We start from the raw sequence: 17,018 nt of genomic DNA on the forward strand, positions 1-17,018 counted from the left end.
TGATCATCAGCTGAAGCCCTTCTTCATGTGCCTTCTCCACAAAAGGTCTGGATCGTGGCAACACCAGAGTGGGCCTTTTCTGTGTGGCTCCCCACTTGTGTAATGCTCTCCCCAGGGAGACTCACCTGACACCTTCATTACATATCTTCAGGCACCAGGCAAAAAATGTTTCTCTGTAATAAAGCCATGGGCTGATTAAAATTCTACGGTCTTTAAAATGTGCTTGTGGGAGAGGGCAAATTGGTTTGTTTTTGTTTTATTATGTATTTTGTGTTCTCATTTTGTATTTTTATGTTGTGAACCGTCCTGTGATCTTTAGATGAAGGGCACTATACAAATTAAATAAATAAATAAATAATACATATTGCTTTTCAGCAGAAGCATGTTGTTTCCTTACAACCTCAAAAAAATGTAAACCACAAAAGCAGACTTCAGTTTCTTTTGTTCTATTTTATGTATCAAAACACAGGTGCTGATACACAGGATGTCAAAAATCTTAAAGAATGTTCTGTGTATACGAGAAAGGAGTGCAAGATATTTCTCCTGTCCCCGCAAAAAAAAAAAGTTTTCTGAAGCTACATACATTTTACACAGAAATTCAGTAACTTGCCTCTCATGTCTTGTATCAGTGTAAGAGTCATCAACTCTCCTTTAAGACCATAAATGTTTTCAGTCACCAAAAGCCTAGAATGTAAACTTCAAGGTACCCAGTGGATTATTGGAAAGAGATAGGCAGACATTAGAAGGGAGAATTAAAACAACAACAACATGATCCTTTCTTAATTTACTGCAGCCCTGGGGAAACTAAATTGTATGTTGACAGCTTCCATATGTGTTTTGTTGCTCTTTGGACCTACAATTCAATATAAAATGTGGTTTTAGCAGAAAATCAGCTACATTTCATTCAGAAATGATGCTTATGATACAAAATATCATTTTTTAAAAATGGATTCCAATGCCATGTGGCCTTTTGTACTTTTCTCAGCATTATCGGGGGAGAAACATGAACTATAACAACCAGACATTTTCCCATAGAATAGATGTTCTCAATATATGGTTATTTCATACCACATATTTTTCTTTCCTGCTCCTAGTATAACAAAGGATTTACAGTTAAGAGCCACAATCCCAAAGGAAAGCCATAAGGAATTTGTTTTAATTCAACAAGACTTAAGGACCAAAGCTCACAGCAAAAGTGATGGGGCTGAAATCTAGGCTACACAGACAATGTTGCAACTGGAAGAGGCAGTCCCTGGCTTTTGTCAACGGTATGAGACAAGCTAACCAGTGATCTGGGTGTGTGGTAAAGCCTACATTCAGAGCAGAGTGCATACCCATTTGCATACTAGATCATGTCACCCACGTTTCTCTATACTCAAAAGACTACAAAAACTAGCACCAAAAGCCCCCCAGCACCACATCAGATATATTTCAGTGGAATCTGCTTCTGTTTCCCTTTTGCATGAATGGACACTTCAATTGCTTGAAATTTCATTTAAAGATTAGGTAAAACTGATGGAATGTTGTTGTTGTTTTTCCAAAGGCCCTTTCACAGGACCACTGTAGCTGTGGTGGCTCACAAAAATGCCTGTCTGGTTCAGCTTCTTGTCAGTTGCCTGGGGTCACCGGCCACACCAGGATCAAGCTATTTCCATATGTGAGTTTTAATTATCTTTTCTGATCATGTTATACAGCACAATTAACCTGCTCAGAAGTTTTTAAGCAGCAAGCAGAGGCCCAATTGCTGTGTGCGTTGGATCAAAGTCAACAGTACATTTTTTTCTCTTTACTGAGGTTTTCTTCTGTCTATTAATTTAATTTAATTTGAACTGTCAGGATTTCCAATGGTAGCACCAAAACCAAAAATAGAGTTTTCAGTTTGTGTTCTGGCAATGCAATCATTTGACTCCTTTGGTAGTATCTATACTAACATATTATACTGACCTTATTCCTAGCTAGCCTATTGGAGTTTATTTGGGCTTTGAGCCATTACCTTTCTTTGTAATTGATTAATTAGGGTTGCCGTATTTCAATAAGTGAACTTTCTTTTTGGCAAGAAGTTTTTGAGATATTTTCTAAGGAAATTCACCAAAGTCTGCACTTCTGACATTTAAGTGATTTCCGCCTGGACACTGTTTCTGACGGCCGAATCCTGGCTATGTCCAGGAAACTCCAGACGTAAGGCAAACCTAAATTAATACTTAGATCATACAGGCAAAGGGTCCCTGTTTACATGAATTCAGTTGCACTGCCATAATCCTGCACTAATCAAAGCCACTGCCCAGACTTGATGCAAGTGCATGTCTGAATTGCAGCAAAAGTAGGACATTCTGCATGTGTTCCCTGCATCAGTGAAAACACCATGACTTGCAATGTTGTACTCAGTCCTATTTTTCTATTTTTTTTTAAAAAAGTGCTGGAGCTCACTATGAACGCCTCCCTTATAATGGCAATGGTGCCCATCTGAGGGCTGCTGGAACTGTGTTCCGTCGAGTTCAGGGTTTAAAAAGCTGTGGTTGTACTGGTGAAAGAGCCACTGCATTTTGTTCACTGTCTCCAAGGCTACTGTAATATCTTTTATCCAATATATTATGTGCCAATGAACTGCTGGGTTAGACGACAAAACTACCACCAGGATGGGAAAATCAGTCATTTTGTTTTCTCTCTATTTCCCATTTTTTCAAGCCTTAAGTTCAGTTTTCCAAGGTTCCACATCAGTTTATGATTAAAAAACAAAAAAGTATTCAGAAAAATTGATTAGCATTTCTAATAGATCTGCATTTCTAATATACACATTTTCTATCCCATTTTGTCATACAGATATATAGATTGCAACAATCTCTGATACTCTGTCTCCCTAAGAAGAGGAGAAGAAGAGTTTGGATTTGATATCCTGCTTTATCGCTACCCTAAGGAGTCTCAAAGCAGCTAACATTCTCCTTTCCCTTCCTCCCCCACAACAAACACTCTGTGAGGTATTGTGAAAGGTCAGCGGGCTCTGCACCATCGCGGAGAACTCCTGGAGACGCTGGTGCTGCTGAACCCTTCCGACAAGAAAGAAGATTCCACCTGAACATTAGGAAGAACTTCCTGACAGTAAGAGCTGTTTGACAGGGGAATTTGCTGCCAAGGAGTGTGGTGGAGTCTCCTTCTTTGGAGGTCTTTAAGCAGAGGCTTGACAACCATATGTCAGGAGTGCTCTGATGGTGTTTCCTGCTTGGCAGGGGGTTGGACTCGATGGCCCTTGTAGTCTCTTCCAACTCTATGATTCTATGATTCTAGGTGAGTGGGGCTGAGAGACTTCAAAGAAGTGTGACTGGCCCAAGGTCACCCAGCAGCTGCATGTGGAGGAGTGGAGACGCGAACCCGGTTCACCAGATTACGAGACTACTGCTCTTAACCACTACACCACACTGGCTCTCTAACCCCAATGCCAAGGGTGTTGTCAGGTCATTTCTTCTAACGCATTGCCTCTTTAATTATATATTTAATTTTTATTCCACGCTTTCGCCCAAAGGAGTCCAGGGTGACAAATTGTAGGCAAATTTCAAACAATGCCTGCAGACCTTACATCAGTAAGTAAAATAAATGCAGTATTTCCCCATTACCAGAAGAATCACTCCAGCTTACTTCGGCTATTAAGAGCTCTGTGTGCATTTCCATTATTGCCAATCAGCCCTCCCTCCTTGCACATTGCAAGTTGCTCATGATCTGGACCAAGAGGAAGCGAGAGAGAGAAAGTTGCTGTTAAGCCCAGTAGGGTTTCCTTGTCATGTGGCCATTGGACCTTCACATGGAGGATTGTAATAAAGTCACAGGGCAAGAGGGTATACAGTCCATAAAATTTGTATAATTCATGGACCTTATGCAGCATAGATATCTCCTCTGCCCAGGTAAATATAGTATAGTTCATAAGGGAGTCAGTAACTGGAAGCCCCAGTATAAAACCTGGCCTTCTAATAGCTGCAGTCTTCCCCATCCCCTGCCCCAAGAAAGATAGCAAAGAGATCTGTGGAAGGAGGCCAGATTATAGAAATGAAACTTGCTAGCTGGCTGCTGTGCAGGAGTAGAAGTTCAAGGATAGGTCTTGTTCCTCCAGCACCTTAGAGTGGCCACCCAACAAAATCAGTTGCTGGCTTGGGATCTATGCTACATATAACACCAGCTTCATAACACCACTGTCAGTCATCACCAGAAATGTGCTGCTTTGGCACAGTAATACATGATGCAAAGGATCTGTATGGTAAGTGGTTACACATGTCAGTCAGATTCCCACGTGGAGTCACATGAATTATGTCTACAGAGTCTTTCACACATTCTAAAATGTAGAGCATCCCACAAGTGCGTAAACGACAGGAAAACCACCAAAAAATGAAAGAAAAATATCTATTTTGGAATGAGGTATGTAAATGTAGCTTACCATCCATCATTTCTGCACAGAGCTGCAATCCTAAATTATTCTGTGGATTAATCACCCAGTGATTGCTGGTCACGGTGATGTCAAACACAAGCCAGCCAATGTCAAACGCTTGAGCTCGTCTTGTATCTAACAGAAACAGGTCTGCGTCCCTAGTTTAGAAAATAAAGAGATAACATTTAGAAATTAAAAGTAAATTATGTCTTGGATTTAGACTTTGCTTCTGCCAGTAAAGCGTTTGTCCTGGCATTGCAACAGCAATGCTGAAAATGGGTGCATGACATCACTGACATTTCTTTTGGAAATAAAGGCTGTGGTCCACAAACCAGAGAACTTCAATCTTAGTTGTCGTCGGTGATTCATAAACACTCTTCATTTCTCTTAAGGGAAATATTTTCTGTATTGTGTCTGTTAGCTGCGCTCTGCTACTTCCATGTAATATATATGCAATGAAGAATTTCAGTGTGTACATGAAACATCTATCTTTGATCAAGCAGAGGCTTCTATCAGTGAAATGGAGACAATTTTCTCACTCCTTCTGCATTTCCACACATGTCCCCTCCCTCATCAGTTCAATGATTATTGAGGGACCCTTCAGAACCATATGCAGGTGGACGGACGAATCAATCAAACTTGCCTCCTTCCCTGTTACACTGCTGGAAACCTCTGCTGGATCAAAGAGCTTTCTGTCGGTGCACAAAGGATGTCATTGGACACAACCCATAGAAAATAACAGAAAAGCCCTACACGCATCAGGCTTTTGAACATGCCAATGGTATTTTGAGCAGTTTCCCCCTCCCAATGATTATTAGGAGAAAAGTTATATATTTATTTGGTTTACTGTGGGGTCCAATGAAAACCACACTGAAAATCAGGTCAATTAATCTAGATAGGACTTGTAGACATTAGAGCCTCAACAGCAAAACCTTTTCCAAACTCGGTCAGTAGTTTAGATGTTTTAGCTCTATAGCTCACAGATATTTCTGGAAACACCAAACCTAAAGATCATCACTTCGCCCACTTCTTACTAATGGAATATTTGCATTAAAAATTACTTATGGTGAGGAGCGTGGATGTGGCAAATCTAATCTTAAAAGTTCATTCATGGCTTAATATGCCCAACAAGCTATTCCACTCACACACAAAAGTCTTATACAGTGTATAGATTAAGAAAGTAAATGTAGCTCTTGGTTCTGTAAAAATAAATAAGAGTTGAGCCATATAGTATATCCCTTGTTGCAGTTAAATTAAACTTGGCTTGTCGTATTCATATTTCAGGGCAATGTGTGTTTTTCAAAACTAGCCATTTAAATTGTGCATGTAATTCCTACATTTGCTCATCCATAACGGTTAACTTAACTAATCATTTACATGATGAAATTGGAAAATTGGATACCTGTGAATTTTCCTTCTGGCACCCTCCCTGGGCAGCAGTACAACAGATGGGTTGTTCAAGCTTCCAACCACTAGGAGAAAAAGACTCCAGGTAGAGGCTGAAAACAGACATGCTGGTATTAGGAACCATGGCTGTTTTGAATCCAGATCTATATAACCTATTTTTCCAAACTTGCCAGGCTGTGTGGGTATGATGTAAAAGGCACTTGCTGGGCTCACATGGACTTTCTCCAGGGCTTAAATGAAACTACACACTGTGCAGAGGTACAAAAGAATAAGTGTTAAGAGCTGGGTTGAACTTTCCCCTTCATACTTCACAGAAAGCCTAGCATCCCCTTCTAAAGGGCAACTGAAATGCCATAGCACCAGCTTCTATTTATTCCCACGATTATGCACAGAAGCTTTAAGTTCTGAGCACACACCCCTGGGAGAAAAATGCAAAGTTCTGTGGTGATTTAGGCCTATTTTTTTAATGAGGTGAGAAACCTGTGCTTGGGCTATCCCACCTCAGGCTACAGATTGGAGGAGGGGTATCACATGCTCCTCATAAACACCTAGCATCTCAAGCTTGTAGCCTAGCCATCCCATAAACATGCTTGTTTTCTAAGTGCAGGGAGCATTTCTGTGTGAAGCATTAAATAATGTGTGCCCTCCCTCAACTACTGTTGGAAGCGGTACAGTTCAGTTACCACCTCAGTGAGGGCTCAAATTCCACATGATGCCACAATCTCCTGATTGATTGTTTTCTGTATGCATGTATTTTTACTAGATTTCTGGCTGCACAGGGTGAAGAGTGCTTAGTCCTTTCTCATGCATAGTCATTTCAGGAGGTAGTTCTAGTGATCAGACTCACCCTTCTAAAGTTGAATTTTTGGGGTACCTGCATTCACATGCATGCAGGCACACACAAACACACACACTTGGGAACGCATACCTCAATTTATTCTTCACCCAGTGCACTCCTACTCCTAGTTTGGGAACTGGTGTCCACACAAGGTTAGCCATGATCCATATCTATCCTGCAGTGTCCTGAAGAATGACCTAGCTGTGTTTTAAGCCAGTATTGTATATACATCCCATGTTGGGGATAATTATGATTTTTAAAAGGGCATATGAGGAAAGAGATACCCCTTCTTCCAGTGCCACTCCTGGAATAAAATTTGCCACTCCAAACAAGCATGCTGAGCTGCTGACCACAACATACTACAACAAGTATGAAAATGCTGAGGAGAATCATAACGAGCTGAGGAAAAAACTATTTCATTAACGTGAAAACACTGCCATGATCCAAGAAATGCCACTGACAGGTGGGATGGAAATCTGTCCAGGTAAGGGATCTTAAAGGAAAATTCACAGGTAATACCTTTTTTTATTTTTCCATTCATAAGTATACCTTTTTTATTTTTCCATTCATAAGTATGTTTACTATTCCAGATGAACATGAAGAATGGCATGGCCCCTTGGCAGAGTGTGACTTACAGAGCAGAACTGAATATTTATGTTGAGCCGCTGATGTTGACAGTTCCAGTTAGTATGATAAGTAATGCTCAGATATATTGTGAATAGGTTGCACAGCCACTGTACCCATAAGCAGGATTCTGTAAGCAGACGTTTCCTGAGATAGTCTGCACCAGCAAGGATCAAAATGTGACAAATGTGTTATCTGATTTGCCTTTGAGTCAAATTGCCAGCAGCTATCTCCTAGCCATGAAACAAGCCTTGTCAGTGGTTTATGTTGAAATGATACCAGGTCATGATCTAGGGTTCTGATGTCTTACAGAGGTCGGCCACATACCACTATGAAATTCTAAAGCAAAACATGATTCAGGAGGAAAGGGCAACCCTTCATTTCCACCCTGGTTTACTTGCCTTATGTAGCACAATCCTATGTATGTTTAGTTAGAATTAAGTCCCACTGTGTTCAGGGGAATGTAATCCCTAGTTTGTGTGCTTAGGATTTAAGGAATGGAAGTATTCCTCTGCTGGAATGTGTGCAGATAAATAAACGCAACCGAAATTCTGACACTTAGGCTGCAATTCTATCCACACTTACCTGTGAGTAAGCACCACTAAGCATAGAAGAACTTGCTCAGGAGTAAACAAATAGTAGGGATAGGGAATGAATTTGATTCAGTTCACAATGAAAGGCAGACCTAACCAATTTTCACTTTCTGAAACAATACAGAAACTGAAATATAGCTACTGCTCTAAATTCGCACTTTGCAGAAGTTTGCAATGCAGTTCTCCAGCTGAATAATGTGTGTTAAATAAAAATGCATATGGTGGTCGAAACAGCATTATGTTAGAGAAAATGATAAAAATGTGTATATTACATTAGGCAAAATTACATATAAAATGAGGGGAGAGGTTCACCATGAGGCAGGGTTTAGAATTTAGATGGTATGCTAAGTCAAACCTTGGCCTGGATCAGTGCAGCGCAGGAGCAAAAATAGCCACTGGACTCCCTGTACTGCTTATCACATTATCAATATGCCAATAAAGGTTTGAGATTGAAGGGGGTGGAGTCACACTCCTTTTCAGGAGCTCACACATTCATGAGGTCCTCATAAGCCATAGTTTGCCTTTCCATGTCAACTGAAGTAGGTCACTGCCGCACTCGCATACATCCCAGGCGCATAAAGAAGAGATTCAACTCTCTTGTTGCTGCAAATGGAAAAAATAATTTGAAAAAGAAGGCACCTGTTTGGATACTCCTTGATTATCTGATAAATGCTAATCTTAATGGTTTCATTTTCAAATCGACTGTAACTTCGATCCTTGTAAATCCGGAATTCAGCCGCCGTCACTGCCTCTCCGTGAGGGATCTGAGTCAAGTCAAATCGAAATTCTTTGTAATGCCTTCGTTGGTGGGAAAAGTCCTTGTCCCTTTCAACTGTGAAAATAAAACAATGAAAGGGTAAAAAAAAAATGCACATCCCATAGTTAATTCAGGATTCATTGTACATTCTTTAAAACATAAACAAAGAGGGTAACGGGAAATTAGACTAACAGCCAAACCACAACTCCTGAATTATACAAGTCAAGTGTCATTAGGTCAAAGAGGAAAGCCCCTGGTGATTGCATTCAACATTTCAGCAGGCAGAAAGCTGAAGGGAGATCGAGAAATATGACAAAAATATATGGCCTAAAAATGTGGGGGAAATAAAAAGTTACCGAAGAACTAAGGCATTGAGTTTGGTTTTGCTCTGTGTACATGTAGGAATTATTTGCTGATTATCTTGGTGTGTTTTACTGAATGAAGCATCTGAGAATGAAGAAAAGAAGAAGCCAGCTAAGGCATAATTCTATAACAGGGCAAAAGACTAATTTACACCCAGATGTGCATTTGCATTGACTGAGTGTGTAGGAGAAGTCTGTTCTCATGGGGATTTGCTTGGCTGGACCAGGATGCCTGACTCCAGATTAGCAGGGTATGAAGCCAGTGGAACTTAATGCTGGTTTTAAGTTAAGCTGGTGTAAATTCCCCCTATTCCAGACGCCATTCAGAAGTGTGACTACTGCCACCTGAGCTAACCCAAGCCTGGTAAAAGGGAAACAAACCTTTAAAACAGAGTTTTATTGTACCCTCTTTTTACCAACAAATATTCCACCAGGTTCCCAGGTCATGTGACTGAGATGAAAGAGGTTTGGAATAGGTCTAAGACTCTTCTTGTCCCATCTCATCCCTGCCATGTCCCTGGAACGCCTTTGGGGGAACTTACACCAGAGTAGGTTCCACCAACTGAGCATAGCTTCTGCTAAAGCAGGTTGAGTGACTTACATTGGCATAGCCCAGCTGATCCCTGGCTCAGCGGGGAAAGCCAAAGTTCTGCCTATTCCAAACTTGCTCATCCTGGTGGATCTTGGATTTGGGCTGGGCTGTTAAGTTTCATTAAAGATACACTTGGAAGTCAAAAGAAACTAATGCACACAACACTATGTTTAGCAGTAAAATCACACACACACACCCCATTAAGCATAAACACCTCCAAATATCTTCCTAATACTCTTTAATAATAATTTTAAAAACCAATCCTTGATGTTTTAGTTTATTTTGCCCTTACTATGCAAGTCAGGCAATAATTTTGGCTTTATGCTGTTCAGAATAGCTAAGCCATAAATAAATTAGGCCATCCATTAAGGATGTTAACTTTTTTTTCAACATGACAAGGAATCCTAAGCTTCTAGGCTAAACAACCTATACTAGGACCCGTAATAGGGCACTTGGGGTTGAAATATTTTTAAAAGGGTTTGGTTTTATTGCTAACAAGAAACTTCAACAGACACGTATAAATAGGTCATCCTGCTGTCATAAGATAGGGAATGTGAGAGAAAAGAAGCAGGAAACACCTGATTTGGGAACTCTATTTCAGGCTGCGAAACTGAAGGGGGAAAAATGTACCGAGATAAACTTGTCCTCTTTACAAAGACGCAACCCCACTTAAATGCCTCTTAAGAAGCTGCAGAACTGTCTTAGTGAAATTAAAACATCATTGCATTAGCACTGAAATGCTTTTCAATGTGTTCAAGGAAACGGAGCACATCATGTTTTATGAGTGAAACTGGTGCCAAGTCCTTTTGTTGGTCTTTCGGTATTGCATATATCTAATGGTTCCAACAACAAATACAGCAGAATTCTCAATATTTTGGGGGGTATGTGCTGTTCAAAGGGAAGCCTCCTGGTGTGGCAATCAATCCTTGATTCTTTTCAAGTTTTCAGGGGACATCAGGGAGAGATAACCATGTTCAGACAAATGCTGCGGAGCCTTCTCCTTAACCCTGTTCAGGTATTAGAGCTGAACAGGAACTATTAACATGGGTAGGAGGCACAGAGCTTTGTGCAGCAGCCTCACATGCAAAGTTTTTGTGTGAGAGTCCTGCCCTATGTTTCCAACCTTCCTATATCTTGAGCCGGGTAGGGCTGAAGAGGACTCCTTGCATGCATTTGCTTGAACACAAGCATGCATAATCAGGAAATCTGAGAAAGCCCGTTTCCCAATCACACAGATTTTCTACTTGCATTCAGCTGAAAGTTGGTAGAAGCCCCCTTCAGATCTTCCCTGTTCAACACAGGAATGTGTGGGACTGGCCAGGCAGGGGATGTGGGTGCTGGGAGCAGAGTGCAGAGCTACCTGCCTCCCACTCATATCAATATTTCCTGTTCAAATGATGCCTTGTGATGACAGAATGGGGAAGGAGGCAGATGGGAACAATAGGTCGCTGCGTATTTATTTTATTTCAGTCAACAAAATTCAAATGCCACTAGAACAAAAGGCCTCTAAGCAGGTTTACCAGAGTCTCAAATATTCATTTAAAATGCCAATAAAACAAACAAACATGAAAAACAAGTTACTGGGGAAAATTAAAGTAGGAAATAAAACCAGGAATTTTAAAACACTTACAGTATAAGCTTTAGAAGACACCTGAAGGCAGCCCTGTATAGGGAAGCTTTTAATGTGCCATGTATTATTATGTTATATATGTTTTTTAAAAAATCTGAAAATGCAATCGTGAGCAAGACCTGAAATTAATTCACAAGCATAATAGCTCTAACACTTTACAAATGTCTCCTGCTTTCTGTTAGGACAGCTTTATATGACTCTTAAATCTATTAAATATTATGTGATAGGGGATGGCTGAACCTGACTCACTATATTCTCTGCAGAAGCAGAAAAGTAAACCAGTCTGTACCAACCACCTCTGGGTGACGGAGGTTACTGTAAGCTGACACAGAACAAAGTGCACATGTTTACATCTTGAACCCAATGAAATGATAGTTTATCTTCAGTGAATACTTTTGGTTATCTGACAAGCTCAGGTCAAAGGTCTCAAGAGTTTCCTCTTGAAATTACTGAGTGCTCTTTCTGATGAATGATAATTAAAAGCAGAGGCTGGAGATATCAAATGTGGTAGGTGACAGATAAGTCTCAGATAAATGCAAGGACTCTGGTTCCTACACACTCAAAGGGCAGAGGCCCCAGGAATTAGTTATTGTGTTACTGGGAACAGACAGAAACATCAAACAGCTCTCTGTCCCTTCCTCTATCTCCCACCTTCAACCTGCTCTCACCCACACGTCTTTGATTCTTCTTCAGGAATCCTAAGTGACTCATGAGAAAGAAAGAACTTCCACAAAGTAGAAAAGGGAATTAGATCGGAATGAAGGACTACATGTATTATTATTTTTCTTCAGGCACTTTAAATCAAAAATATATGAGCTGTGATTGCTTGAATATATTATGCACCATGCTGCCAATATTTGAACTCACTGAATTACAAAGCTATGAAAGGAGCAAGAGGCCACCAAATCTAATCCCTTGTCCAAGGTGAAAGTATTCACATATTAGCCCCCTAGGAATAACCCACATAATCCAAGCCATAAACTTGGGGCTGTGTGTGTGCCACAATCCCATAACAGTGTTGCCTCCAGCTGCAGGTGGTTCTAGTGTGGGTCAGCCAGAGTCCATAGGGGTCAGTTTCCTGATCTGCCACAAGAGAGGTTCTGTTTACATGCCCCTCCGCCTGCCAGCAAGACAATTTGGCTGCAACCTGGATCAGTTGAACGTGGATTACTCTGAAAGCAAAGTCACACTAGTTCCAGAAATGCAGTGCCAAGAGCTAAGTCAATGCTGAACGAATCAAACCAAATTGTCAGAGCTAGGACAAATGGTAAAAACATGATCTCCATCTCATTCTGGTCGGACCACAATTTCTAAAATGCACGTATGTAGGAATCAGTGTCTGTTTTTGTTCACATCCCTTTGCTCCAAACAGAAATTATAAACATCACAATTGATAACTGGCTCAAAAATACTTTACATGTTGCACAATTTATCATGTGTGTGTGTTATAGGGAACTGCAGATCCTGAGGACTATGTGGGTATTTGATGGACCCTTCATAACGTACCTTAATAATCACCCTCTCTCAATATACTGTCCACAAACTATGGATTCATCTGGAAGTAACTTTAAGTAGTATTTTCCCCTAGTTTTGCATACCTATTACTTTCCTTGTTTGCCCATTTTCCCCCTTACTCTTTTCCTTAAATCTTTCATTGTTAATCTTTCACTGGGCTTTTTAAAATATAAATGTGTAATATAAATATTCACTATTGCAAAATCTATATTTATGCTATTATCTTCTTTTGCAGGGCTAATCTTCCCTAATCTTTTGAAAGGGGTATCAAAAGCTTTAGCTGCTCAGTTTCCAAAATTATTAGAGCTAGGAAGATATGAATTTTCTTGCACACTCATCTATCTGGAAAAGTGTATTTTATTATCTTTTTTAAGATTACGTTATATTTTCGATTTCTTTTAGAGCCTAAGGCTAAATTGGTTCATAGAGTTTTAAAATATTCAGACACATTATAGATAAGGAGCAACTAAACAAAATGACCCCTAGAACTCTCCATCTCTGCTACTTCCGTGCAGGTTTCCTTAGTTACTAAAACCAAGGTCAAAGCACTAGGTGCTTCTATTGCAATCACTCTGAACTCCACACTCTGCCCTGCCCTGAAAAGAAATAGACCTAACAATTTGGTCCTTGGCAGAGATTCATCTGCAGAGCATTTATGGTGATGTATTTATGGTCTAGGGGCCTTGTGTGCAACCTTTTCGAGGGGTCCTATTGATTGACCAAAATCAGTGTTTCCAAAACTTGAGTCTCTAGCTGTTTTTGGACTACAACTCCCATCATCCCTGGCTAGCAGGACCAGTGGTCAGGGATGATGAGAATTGTAGTACAAAAACAATGGGAGACTCCAGTTTGGGAAACACTGACCCAAATAAATGTGGCTATATCAAAATTAGGTGTGTATGAGGAAATGATAATAATGTTTCTGCCTTGGCACTGTGCTCCTCATTCTTCAAACAACCTGGGAACAATTTGAGGAAAGGTGATCATGATGATGGTGCCTCTGCGCCGGGCTTGGTCCCTACACCCCACAAAACAACAACTTCAGAAAAAGGAGGTGGTGGTGCCTCAGCACTGGGCTCCCCCCACAAAACAAAACTGGGAACAGTCAGGGGAAATGTGATGGTGATTATGATGCCTTTGCATTGAGTTCCCTGCCACTGCATTGAACAGTTCTGGAATCATCCCAGGTGTACAGCATGCAACAGGAACAGGAAAGTTGCCATATTTTCCACTCGCCCTCATAGTCAACTGATGGCCCATTTGTCCTGTGATTTCTAGCCAGGGGTACAAGATTGGGGTGGGGGTGGGTTGTCTGGTAAAACCTGTGGTTCAATGCTGAACTGGAACAAACATCATTTAGGTTGTCTGTGGATTGACATTTGTTCCGCTTCAGCAATAAACTGTGGGTCTTCTTGTGAAAAGCAGCAAAACAAAACAAAACAAAAACCCTATTGGATCCCTAACTAGAAACCTTAATTGTCTGCTCCATAACAGCAAACAAGCACTACAACATTTGTTCCTACACACACACTTTCAAGCAGCTGCATGTCACATGGCTGGCAGGCAGCAAAATGAGCAGCAGATGATTATCACAATTTCAGTTCCCACCCTAACATACATACACTTCTTTAAAAGAGTAGCTGCCTACCCACTGTTCCATGTGGCTGACAGGCAGCAAAACAAATAGAGCAGGAAATGGGTGGATCCTGCACTTCTTCCTCCACTGTTACACAAATGTGCACACTTCCCCCTGAAACTCCCCCATGCCGAGAGCCGCTACCTGCTTCTTCCATGAGGCCGTGGGCAGCAAAGCAAAGAGAAGGCAAACATTCACAGGACATCTTTAGCTCCCCGCTTTTCAGAAAGCCCTGCCATGGGCAGCCAAAGGAGGGGAGTTGGAATGGCCTTGACACTTCCCACATCATGACATCCTGCCTAAACCCAAAGAAGTGGCACCCCATCCATCATCTCCTCTCCATCTTTGTCCCGTGACAACTGCTCAGACAAATCCTTCCCTCCAGAAATGAGTGGAGGAATCAGCATCATAGCCAACTGGAGTTGTAAGTGGGTGAATCCAGAAGAGGGTGGATCTTCTTTCCATCTCCATCAAGGGTTCTGTGCTGCAGAGCCAGAAAAAACATTATACTCATCCCTTTGCTTGTGTTGGGTTCGTTGCCCCAAGCTTAGAAGGTTGCCTGAACATTATGTTTCCTAACTTTCTTTCTAGAAGAACTAGGGACTTTTTTTTCTCTTTAAATGAAAGCTTGAAGTCTGGGCTCCCTGATGCCACAGGCTCCAGTGAAATTACTCCACTTATACAGTTATAAATCCAAGGGATTCCTATTGCCCGGTGTCCAAACAACACACTTATCAATCACAGCTCTGATTTCACTCATTGGCTAAAAACACTGAAAGGCAGGAGCAGCCAGGCTGGCTCATTTAACAGAAATTGCTTAGAAGGGTACCTGTGCATTATGCTTCATAATTTTATTTCTAGAAGGGCAAGAGATGTACTTTAAAAAAAAGAAAGAAAAAGCTCAGAATCTGGCACCCCTGTTCTGGGGTTTCAATCAAGGCCTTTGCAGGCACTGCGCTGGCAACCCCATCCTAATGGAGCAGCCTCCAGCGATTTTAATCAGGGAATAGGAGAAATAAAGAGTGGAAACAGTGCAACAAACTAAAATACTAGAATTCAACCAAGGTAAATCATTGTAGCCAAAGGTATCCTCTCAATGAGCAATGTACAGTGGTACCTCGGGTTACAGACACTTCAGGTTACAGACTCCGCTAACCCAGAAATAGTACCTCGGGTTAAGAACTTTGCTTCAGGATGAGAACAGAAATCGCGCGGTGACAGCGGGAGGCCCCATTAGCTAAAGTGGTACCTCAGGTTAAGAACAGTTTCAGGTTAAGAACAGACCTCCGGAACGAATTAAGTTCTTAACCCGAGGTACCACTCTATACTAATAACTTGGGGGGCTGTCAGATGTAGAGAGCCCTAATTTAGCACATAATGTGCATATCTATAAATCCACCAGTATAGACTCCAACAAGCATATGATTTAGGCCTGTACTTCTGTAAACCCTTTAACCCTAAACCTGCCTTTATTAAAGAGTGTTCTCGGTGTCTTTACTTTTCGCAATTTTTAAAGCCCCCATTTAAAATCACCCATGTGAAAACAACAACGTATTTCAATTAAGGAAACCGTATCACCCCATAAAGCAATGTTTCGATGAAAAGTTAATTTGTAAACATGTGCTATTCATTCCATTTATAATTTCCTTTTACTTTCCAAGTCATATGTAGCTGTTTTGCAAGTCAAAACAAGCGCGACGTTGCAGCTGCCTCCCTAATTATTAAATTCTGGAAGGCATTGCAGTTGTTGATTTTAAGTGGGGGAAATGACACCTTGTCTTTCCTTACGCTAGTCTGATCCTTACCAGCATCAGAACGTTTAAAATGAATGAATGAATTGGCTTGATAAGATGTCTGGAAACCAGAAATCAAGGAAAATATTAGTACTGTAACACAGAGACTACAAAGCTAGATATTTATAGATATTTCTTAGAGCCTGCTGAACTCTGTCCATTCCTTTGTAGACTAATTAATATATTTAGCTGCTATATTATGACGTTATGTGTCTCAAGATCAAAAAGCGTCCATATTGCAGAATCATACAGCATTAGTTAGTGGTTCCTAAACGTTTCTTCCCATGGACCGCTTAAATGCCGTTATCATTTTTACAGAAATGCCACAGACTCTTGCAAACCACTTGGTGGTCCATGGACCGCAGTTTGGGGATCTTTGTCCTAGAGTATTAATCTACAAAAACTCTCAACTGATCCCAGCATGGAGCCCTCCTGATGCTGTTGAACCTACAACTTCTATCAGCTCCAGCCACTATGGCCAGAGATAAGCAACAGCAGGAGTTGCAGTCCAGGAATCCACTGGGTCCATCTGTTCTAGAATGTAGCTGATCCATAGCAATACAGCAGTGTGCTTTATTTCAGAATATTTCACATTCATAAAATTTTACAGAGCAGACCCCATCACTTCCGTGGCTGGCTTTGGTTTCATTTTCATTTTTCATATGTCTACTTTGCTCTGTATGATACAGGCACAAAGATTTTTTTGACCTCCTAGATGAATAATCATGGACTACCCTAACACCTGCCCACTCTGCATATGTTCCTGTGTACAGTGGTACCTTGGGTTACATACGCTTCAGGTTACGGACTCCACTAACTGAGAAATATTACCTCGGGTTAAGAACTTTGCTTCAGGATGA

The 17,018-nt window shown here is 40.9% G+C and overlaps 1 protein-coding gene across 2 annotated transcripts in view; it reads right to left on the minus strand.

Annotated features, from left to right (window-relative positions):
- Nucleotides 1–17,018, minus strand: part of BMP5 (bone morphogenetic protein 5) — a 55,464-nt gene that overhangs the window by 21,717 nt on the left and 16,729 nt on the right. For both annotated transcript variants that reach the window (XM_053381090.1, XM_053381089.1), the window contains 2 exons: nucleotides 8,513–8,705; nucleotides 4,421–4,569 (listed from right to left, as the gene is read on the minus strand). In XM_053381090.1, coding sequence (XP_053237065.1) covers nucleotides 4,421–4,569; nucleotides 8,513–8,705 — 342 coding nt within the window. The remainder of the gene's footprint in view (nucleotides 1–4,420; nucleotides 4,570–8,512; nucleotides 8,706–17,018) is intronic.

Source organism: Podarcis raffonei, chromosome 3 (assembly GCF_027172205.1).
Source record: "Podarcis raffonei isolate rPodRaf1 chromosome 3, rPodRaf1.pri, whole genome shotgun sequence".
NCBI classification, from domain to species: Eukaryota; Metazoa; Chordata; class Lepidosauria; order Squamata; family Lacertidae; genus Podarcis; species Podarcis raffonei.